The sequence below is a fragment of the Anopheles funestus genome, chromosome 3RL (assembly GCF_943734845.2).
Source record: "Anopheles funestus chromosome 3RL, idAnoFuneDA-416_04, whole genome shotgun sequence".
Taxonomy (NCBI): Eukaryota; Metazoa; Arthropoda; class Insecta; order Diptera; family Culicidae; genus Anopheles; species Anopheles funestus.
This window is the reverse complement of record NC_064599.1, coordinates 46625625-46635931: the sequence shown is the minus strand read 5'-3', so window position 1 is coordinate 46635931 and position 10307 is coordinate 46625625. Positions and strand designations below refer to the sequence as shown.

Genomic DNA, 10307 nt, shown 5'->3' with positions numbered 1-10307 from the left:
TGGTGTGCTATAAATTATCTTGCATGAAACATAAACGTATCAATAACGTTTCTACGGTCGAAAGATTTTCCATATCTTTCGTGCATTACAAAAATACATGCGTTTTTTAAATCTTGTTTTCCACCGATTAACCGTGTACGAAGTTGGGAACACCTTTTAATGATTGAAACCCATAAACCAAATCATTCTTTTACTTTACGCATAGCTCAATCTAGATAGGTACATTATCAACCACCACGTGTACATTTGTTTTATAGCTATCGACTGCTATTTTTAAGCACTATTAAAGAGGTCTATACAACATGAATGTGAAAAGTAAATCTAACTAGCAGCTGGCGGCTTACTGCCTGACATCCAAGGTCTCATGAAATTTTTATTAACAAAAACAACTTTTCACTCAGACAAGTTCATGGTCTCTGCGTTCGTCACATCAGCAAACATTATCGTCCGACTTCAAGATCGTTTGAGGTGTTAATTATCTGATACACTGATGCTGTATGTAATGTGTGCAAACGAAATATAAATACCACGAACTTTTACGAGGTACGAAGTAAGCGAACACAATTAAGGGCTACTTAAAACTATGGTAATTTAATAGAACAATCGATAAACGATCTGCTTAACACATAAACAGCTTCCAGCTCAAAAATCCGAACATAACCAACACTCCATTAGATTCTCCTGCATCTTTTCTGCTCTTCTGTTATTTCGCTACAACTTATTTGCCCTGCCCAATCTCACTGCTAATGTACAAAAAAATAGTTTAGACAACACGTCAATGCGTGAACAAACGTGACTTGATAGAAGCGGTAGATAATGATTTGCAGTTAAACGTGTAAAAGTTACGCGAATAAAACTGGTTTACTCATCAAACTCCGAATGAAGCGGCAGAAATCGAATTCCTTTGCAATTTTAGACTAATGGACTGAAATAGTCTATTTTATATACGTAGAAATTCAAACGCCACCTTTATTTCCTGCTACACCATTAATAACACCTGTCACAGAAAAATCACCAATTTCATATTTTTATCTTCGTGACATTTTTGGATTTTCCTTGCTTTTTTCTTACGCTTACTGATGAAATGGTGGTGTAAAAATGATGTGATCACAGCTGCAGAACAAAACCCGTTCGCGAATTAAACTTATTACTTTTGTTTGAAGTATTTCTAAACGCGTATCGCGATTGACGATACGCACAAATGAAGGATTATTTAACCAATTTCTTGCTTGCGTTTAATATTCGTTAAATCATTTAATTTATAGATAGCGACTGTGTGTTCTGAAATTCGTTAACATTTTAAGTTATCTTTAGTGAAGAAAATTGAAATACATTTTCTTCCAAAGGTTTTTTTTTTATTATTATTCACGAAAACTCCAACTATGGCACGTTCTTCATAGGCTTTAGTACTACTTATTTGTTTGCTTTCAGTGAATTATTTGTGCAGAGTCAAATTGTAAGCAGTTTTCTATTTTTTTCCATTAATAAGTTTATTTATCTACGTTTATAAGTAGAAACCTAAGAATTGTGTTGCGTTAAGCTATTTATTTCTATTCAATTTTATCGTCAAACCGATTGTATCACAAACTAAATCTAATTAATTTTCAATACATATGACATTTTCGCCAATCAATAACCGTAGCGCGTACGGTTGCCACGCGCATGTTTCGTATGGATTGGTTCGGAGTTAAATGAATTAAAAATCGTGTCAGTATTTAGCTCGCAAAGCCAGTACGAATCGAGCGGATTTGTCTAAAGAGTAGTGGTTAAACAATTGTCCCACACGCTGTCTAGTTTGACTTATTCTCTGTTTTTGTCTGCCATCCGGAAAATACATATGTAAATCGAGTATGTAAGTGTTCCTGACAGAACATCGAGTTCTACCCGATGCTGTGAGAAAATGCGAGCAACATAAACAAAAAAGAGCGTGTCAGGATGAATAATTTATTGCATCTTGTCAACCTTCAAGCAGATGAATGCTTTAGATGTAATTTATATGCTTTGAAGAATGGTTTAGCTTCATGTTTATTGTTCGAAAACCAAAGATGTCATTCACTATGCATCGTTTTTTATACTGGAGTGACAGATCGTTATCATTACTGTTATTTAACCCTAATATCTATTAATCACTACGCTTAATTATATATTTTTTTGCGTTTGAGAAATGTGCAAAAAGTGAAAAATTACCGTAACCCTTCGCCTTTCGAACAATTTTCTCACACTTGCACAACACACCACACTGTTTAAATTTTTTCAAACTATTTTCCGACGTTTAACCAGTTCCCTAGAAACAATTCAAATTATATATTCCACCCCAACTTTTTCACGAGTATTTATTATTAGTATTTCTTGCTCCATGTTCGACGTGCTTAGGAATGTGAAAATGAAGTAGTAATCGGAAAGTACACAATCATTAGAAAACAGTTATTTTCCGCAAATAGCCGTTAAGCTTTAACAATTTAGCTATAAAACTATCGTTAGTTTTATGATAAAAAAACTCTATTATGAAGTTTGTTTCTTTGTTATAGTTTTTTTTTAACTGTAACATGTTTAGTATTGGTGCTTCAAATGTTAGCATGAATTGAAGATGAGATTTAATCATTGTTTTTTACCATTCCTATATACCATGTTGTTTCCAATATTATGCACGACATTGGTTACTTATATGTTTAAGCTACTTTTAGTTACTTTACGGATAGCTTTCATGAACTTCTGGATTTATTTACCAATTTACATTTTTTCACATTACTAATTCCTATACTTGTTTACTCATTGCTTTATTTCTTTCGTAATAATTTTTTTTTATGTAAATATGTATTCATTTACTTTCTTATTTGCTTAATTGCTTACCAACATACTTATTTAAATTTCCTCACCTAATTCTAAACTTCATACGGCAATATCATGCAACAGGTAACAGTTTATATAAATAAGTGGCTCCTTCAGAGCTAATCAAACCCAACACAAACGCATGTGTTTACGAAAAAGAATAGCATTATCAACACGATAATTAGCTCGAATCGCTTTTTACAAAGTATTTGTATACATGTGCGGCATTTCCCGTGTGTTACTGACGAGTGAAATGTTTGGACGTATGTCAGAAACGATCACAAATAGCAGAGAACAGTAGCAAGTAGCAGTATGAAATACCTCCGAATACTTTCGCGTTAAAAATGCGTATTTCAATTGGCGTATGTTAGCCATCCTATTAATCAAACCATAAAAAAACGATGACGGACGTGCTGATGCGTAGGGTGGAATAAATATAATCAAGGATGTTGTTTACACTTTTGTGACTGTTTGCTATTAGCAAAAAAAAATCTATTTTTATGTACAGTTTCGTTCTACTAGAATGATTGGATGCCTATGCTTTTGTATAAAAAAAAAATCGTGTATCTAAAGACATTGTATGTACACGTTGCATTAAATACAATTTGGTATATGCAGATAGTGCCTGAACTACACAATTGCACATGTACCTAGACTCATTGATGTCTAAAATTTTATAATAAACTTTTGCTTAACAACAGTCATTCTTATTCTGATAGGAAATTGATCAATCGTACTCCACACAGCACTTGGCTGCAGTTAATTCCATAGCTATTTTTAAAATTTCATGCTACTGAAAAACACTCCTAACTTAATTATATCTTTTTCCTCCACGAAAAGTATGCTTGTATTAAACGGAAAATCTGAGTGGGATATAAGGTCAACTTGATGAGATTATTATGTTTGCTGTGTAAAATCGATGCTAACGAAGCTCAGCAGACTCAACATGGACATTCTATTTTTTTTTTTTTTTGCAAAAAAAAAGAAACAATCACTATCATAACTTTTCAGGCAAAATATTTTACTTAACCACTCCTTTCTATTTTTTATTACATTTTTGAAAGTGTGCTGCACATTGTCCTATGCAAATATGTCGAAGGAGGTGACAAATTAGCTCATACAATGAAAATGGCCTTGTGTGTTTATTTATTAATATTTATTTAATTTGTCAATCTACGAGCTTTACATAGGTACGTATTATTTAAAAAGGAACGGACCGCTATATATGTATATTATGCGGCAAGTTAGAAAAAGTACAACATCATAATGGCAGAAGAATATTTGAAACATATCAAACAGCAAGTTGTAGAGAAAAATGTTGCACATAGTCTGAATAATTTATTCTCTTCTTCGCACACTTATTGTTGCTTTCTCAAATTGAAAAGTGATTGCCAATGAGCGAAAGGCGTACAGGAGTAGTATATTTTTCTGCGCATCTTTTTTTATAAATTCATCTAGCCGCGTGCTGAGCGGTATTAAATTTGTAATTGTATTGAGGCAAGGTGAAGTTGTACTAGTGAAGAAGAGATCATGCAAATCAAAATCATTAAGCCAGCCGGGAAAGCTTATATAAATAGGTTGTGGTTAAAACCTCGTTCGACATTTTGTACTATTGCTTTGGTGAAGACTGGTGTTCATTTTCTTCTTAAACCGATTATTTGAAATCAACCCCTCTGAACAATTAGTGGAATGGTTTGTGCTCTTGATAGGTTTTCTGTATCAATATAGTTGAACAGACGATTCAAGGATTTAATTTTCGCGAGTGCAGTTAAACATTGTTAAGCGAAGCTATTGACTACAGCAATTGAAGTAAGTTTAATTAAACAGTGAAAAGATACGAACTAGGTAGTTGTAAATAATTTTAAAAAATCCGTACCAAGCACTAAGTGTGGTCATATTAACTACAAGAAAGTGGTATAATATTTAAAATGTGTGCATGTACATGAAGTGCGAATGGAAATACAATATATATTTCGTATGTGTATTTCATGAATTTCATACAAACCGTACTGAGTTCTTCTTTTTTTTGCGGCGCTACAACCTTAAGGCAGGTCTCCGCCTGCCATTACTGATTTTCCTCGACTTTATGTACCCGTAACAGGTCCTGCCTTGTAGAAACCGGCGCCGTTATCATCTTCTACTACTGTGTCCCCCCCGTACTGAACAATGTCATTGATGCAACTGATGCAACTTAACCGGGTTCTAATACCTTTTTTTTAATATATTGCAATTTATTTAAAAAAGTGTAACAGCAACTTGTAATGCTTGTTAATCAGTAAAGTGAGCTTGATCTTAAAAAAAGTATTGCTCGATGAGCGTCTTTTAGAAGGATAGTTACATGGGTGACTATATACCATTCTGAATAGTTTAATTTAAATTCTGGTTGAACTTAATGGAATTTCAATTCATTTGATCATATTATTACATGTTATGATATTTGTATGTTTAAGAATGATGGTTTTTCATAGTATTGCCAAAAATTTCCAATGTGATATATATTTATTTATATATGTTGTTTATGTTTTACTTCATCTGATGTAATAATTTTTTTGAGATTTGCGTAAAGAACGAATAATTTTTACACTCAATGAACAATCAATTGATGTACAATTCCTCATGTGTAAATGCTTGGATTACGTTAAGCAAAACTGATTTTTGTTTAAAGCCAAACATAGTGATCAAATTAAAAGTAGTTTAAATACAAACAAAGTGGAGTAAACCTTGTTATCTACCTCATCCATTGGCCATGACACCCATAATTACTATGGCATTGTATGCTCATGGGATTAACAATGCATTATTGATTAGAGCAATTGCGCATCTAATCTTGATACTTTGCCAATAAGCAAAAATTGCAATATTTTTAGCCAAACAAGCTACGCTTTGTTGCAAATTGAAACATGGGATATGTCTTAACTGTATATGTTTTTTTTTTTGTTTTTTTTTTTTAGCAACGCCTAATTCAAAATGTCAGCCAATGGTAACAACGGAAATAATGATAGTAATGAGGCCACACCACCAGCCCCATCGCCATCAGTTAGATTAGATATAGCAGACCGAATGAAACGTTGGCATGGCAAGGTTGCAGTCGTAACCGGCGCCAGCGGTGCAATTGGCGGGGCCATCGCGGTAGAACTCGTCAAAGCGGGAATGATCGTATGCGCACTGTCAAGACGGCGTGACAAGGTGGAAAAACTACGCGTTAGCCTGTTTGATGTAGCCGGTACGCTGAATTACGTTGAGTGTGATATTACCGTTGAGGACGATATTAAGTATGCGTTTGGATGGATCGAAAACACATACGGTGGGGTAGATATGCTGGTGAACAACGCAGGGATCATCACAAAATGCTTGCTAACAGAGAAAAACAATACAAGGGATCTGTATAAGACAATGGAGACGAACATTATTGGATTAACGTTATGCACCAGGGAATCTGTTAAATCGATGAAAGCCCGTGATGTGAAGGGTCACATAATTAACGTTAACAGCATATTTGGCCATAAAGTGCACCAAGCCGTCCCAGGAACGCGACCATTAAATGGAATGTATCCGGCTTCGAAATATGCAGTCACGGCCATTACGGAGTGTATTAGACAAGAACTCGTTTACTTAGGCACGGGCTGTAAAGTTACGGTAAGGCATTACTACATCTATTTAATTTTTTATTTTTGCAGGCATCCATTTTAGTGGATTTGTTACGGTTTCTATTTTAAATAAAGCGGGGCGGCCCGGTGGAGCATGTGATAAACGGCGCCCGTCCACACGGCAGGACCGGGTTCAAATCCCATCCGGACCGTCCCCCCGTAGCATGGATTGACTATCCTGCTACGTGGTAAAATAAGTCTTGATACGGCCAGACCGTTCTAACCGAGCAAAACAAAATATTTTAAAAAAAGCCTCTTGAGGTATTTGATAATTCCTATTTGCATTGTTCGTATATAGAGCTCCTCTAGCTCCTTTAACTGTATAGAGCTGAATTCCTTTCTAACCGACAAAGGCATCAAGGGCATACCAAAATCTATTAGGTTTTTTTGACTATCTTTCTATCCTTTCGATTTGCTTAAAATCACGAGTATAATTTTGGTAGTCATACTCAACGTTAAAAAAGCCTAACCAAACTTTCTTGTTTGGCTCTATAATCGTTATCACCTCTTTGGGCACGATATCTACCCGGTTAGCAGGTAAAAAGATTATTTCCGAAATTATGTGTGGCTATTGGCGATACAACAGACATTCAGTGGTTAACTAAACATATATTTGTATATTCAGTACCATATTTCAATCTGCGTTTAAGAGCTTAAGTTATTCTGAAAACACTTATAACCGAATTTTCCAGACCTTCGTTTCGACTACATACACCACCAGGCCTCGGGCTTGATAGCAATTACAATAAAATCACGTATAGTCTCACAATATTTCCATAATTTCATTATAATTCACAGAGTATTAGTCCTGGCTTAGTGGAAGGTGACATTCTTTCGGCAAACACCTCGAAGGAAAACGAAATTGTTAATTACATGCCGAAACTAAAACCGGAAGATGTGGCCGAAGCGGTACTTTATGCTATAACTACACCAGAAAATGTTCAAGTACGAGTGTTAATTATTTACTCTTTAACTTTTGCACGTTTTATAAAATTTTCTACTTTGTATTTTATTTGTTCGTTTTTTCTTTTATTTTTAGATTCACGAGCTGATTATCAAGCCGATGGGCGAGTTCCTGTAGTCAAACATAAAAAAAAAACAGAAGTACAGACCGATTTAAAAGTCTGAATTGAGTTTATGGAGACAAATCTAATATACGTGAATATTATTATTCTGTTCAGCAACGTTGATGTCCCGTTGTGAAAAGTTGATCATTTATATATTATATAATAACACCTAAACGCACTATAAATACAGGTGTATTTTCTACAAACTACAATTACAACTTTGTGTCTACTGATCCACACATATACTGATTGAGTCTGCTGATACAGTTTTAGACAGTTTCGTATTTTTAGATTCTACACTATCAGAAATAGCTTCGCTCTGTTGTTACAACCTTACACTTTTTTTTAATTAACTCATTTCTTTTAAATCATGATTTGAACCGAGATAACCATAATTCCATTTGAGCTTATAGAATTCTGTGGGTGCCCATGATCGTTATTTAAAACCGTTGTTTTCTTTATTACTTAAACACGCGTTTGTAGTGAAATGTTTTTCAAACAAAATCTCTTCACTTTGATGTTTTGGTTTAGTTTATTTTACTTTCGTATAGAAACTTTCGTAAAGATTAATTGTAAAAATCATTTGATTTTCTGTATCATAAAGTAATTTCAGCATTTGATTTTATTTGCCTTTTTCTATACATTATGAGATCTTGGCTGTGATACCTTCTTAGTGTTGGAAAAAAATGTCGAAAAAAAATTGTTAAATTTGCATTTCTCAGCCACGATCTCGTACATTGTGGAAGCACCTTGTCTTATCATTTCTTTTATCTAAGTTATAAAGCTTTCAAATAGAACTAATTCCCAAAAGCGTTAATCATCATGCAGTTTGTGAGCGGTAATATAAGTTGAAAATAAATAACGTAAGCTAACAAACATAATCGTAGTATGTTACCATTTTTATGAACAATAAATACATGCAAACCGAACGAAAGCAAATTTCACGCAGAACCGCGAAGGATATAAGTATACTTTACGTACATGCACAAATAGAGTGCAATATTTCCCGGTATACTTGAGGGATATTTTCAGAGTGATTTACCTTCCTTTTTCTCTATCTAGCGCTGTATTGCAGCGCTGTGTTGCACTAGGCTTGATCAATGGCTTGCTAACTGTGATATGATATCGTCTTGAAATATTTATGTTAATGGCATACGGTCACTGATCATATTTACATGGTTGTATTTTTTAGCCTATGAAAATGCTTACAAGCCCAGTGCAAATAATGCAAACTTTACCAAAAGATACCTGAGATGCTGTAATAGGATTTAATAGAATGGAATAGAGAGAATAATAGAGATCTTAAATGGAGTAAAATTTAATGTAATTTTTCCTGCTGAGAATGTTGACATTTAATAAGATATTCGGTTTTGATTATTGATCATTTTTGATTATTTGAATGAGGTTCGTAAAACATACTGTTTCATGACAATCGGATTGATGGACATTTGTCGTCGATTACACCGATGAACACTTTTCCGTATAATCAACATCTGGCTCATACTTGAAAGCGGGACAAAAAGGAAGCGGATGTAAATAGTCAGTCCAGAGTGCAGTGTACAACTGCGGATGTGATTTGATATTCGGTTCTGTTCTTGGCGCAGCTTCCACATGAATCACCAGGCGGTGAGTCACAACACACCGCTTTATCATTATAAAATAGCACAAATAACTAGGCACATGACAGCGGTAAAGAACGAATAACGCTGGCCACATGTTACCTAGAGGCCCGAATAAAAACGTGATACCACGGAGATATCGACGAACCAGATGCGTGTCGCGTGTGATTCTTTTGGACAACGTCTCAAGCATGTGTTACAGCACAGGGGTGGGATGCTCCTAGCAAAAAAATGACTCGAAAAAGAATATTGGTCATCTTCATTATTTTAACACATTTTTTAAATGTATTAGCCATTTCAATCACACTACGCGCTGCGCAACCGGATCACATCTTCCCAAACCAGTAATGCATGCTCCCAACAACTAGCATCCGATTAGTAGATCAGTTTCCTGTCTACTATCAAACTCTTGCACGGTCTGCGTACTAAGCTTAAAGTACTGCGTCTCTCTGTATACAAAGCCGAATTTGATCTTATTGCACTCAACGATGGCTTAACGGTTCCACTACACCAGGCTTGCTAATCGATAGCCATGCAGCGATAGGAATGTAATGAACAGCAACTTTTCTCGTGGCGCTGGTGTGCTACTGGCCAGCTCTACACGTTACAAATCGTCCGCAGTTACCTATTACCAAATCTCGCTTGAAAATTTGTGGATTCGAATATCGTTTGATACTTCACGTTTCTTTATCGGGGTTATAAAAAATAAACACACCCGACACACCCGCTAATGCTACAACGATCGACTTCTTGTTTGTTTCAGATGGTTTAACCGTTTTTCCGACCATCTTAATTTCAACTCATCCTTAACTTCTTACGCGTGTTCGTTCCTAATTCTAGTGTATCAGGTTTCATTTATGTTTTATTGTCCCTATTTACCGCTACGCATGAATCATGACGGCAGCATCGTACTAATTCATCTTTCCAATAAATAATTCTTTTTTTATTATATGGTATTTTGCCAAGGTGCTTAAATCTTCGTTCTCTTTGATCATAATTGTTTCTCTGTTACATGACGCAGAACATTATCAAGCCTTGACCAGAGAGCTAAGTTGCATTATGATGGATTGCAAGCTCACCAAATTTACTTTGATATTTCAATATGATAATATTACTACAACTAAAATAAATTATCAGTTTCATAT

The 10307-nt window shown here is 34.9% G+C and overlaps 1 protein-coding gene across 1 annotated transcript; it reads left to right on the top strand.

Annotated features, from left to right (window-relative positions):
* The first annotated feature begins 3950 nt into the window (after positions 1–3950).
* Positions 3951–8424, top strand: LOC125767778 (farnesol dehydrogenase-like). Its single transcript, XM_049434672.1, has 4 exons — positions 3951–4638; positions 5781–6465; positions 7275–7421; positions 7516–8424. Exons 2-4 carry the CDS (start codon positions 5797–5799, stop codon positions 7555–7557), a joined length of 858 nt encoding a protein of 285 aa, XP_049290629.1. The 5' UTR covers positions 3951–4638; positions 5781–5796; the 3' UTR covers positions 7558–8424.
* The last annotated feature ends 1883 nt before the right edge of the window (positions 8425–10307 follow it).

Coding starts and splice junctions, on each gene's coding strand:
- LOC125767778 (XM_049434672.1), top strand. CDS start 5,797: ATGTCAGCCAATGGTAACAACGGAAATAATGATAGTAATGAGGCCACA. Junction 6,466..7,274: donor GCACGGGCTGTAAAGTTACG/GTAAGGCATTAC, acceptor TATAATTCACAG/AGTATTAGTCCTGGCTTAGT. Junction 7,422..7,515: donor CTACACCAGAAAATGTTCAA/GTACGAGTGTTA, acceptor TTTTATTTTTAG/ATTCACGAGCTGATTATCAA.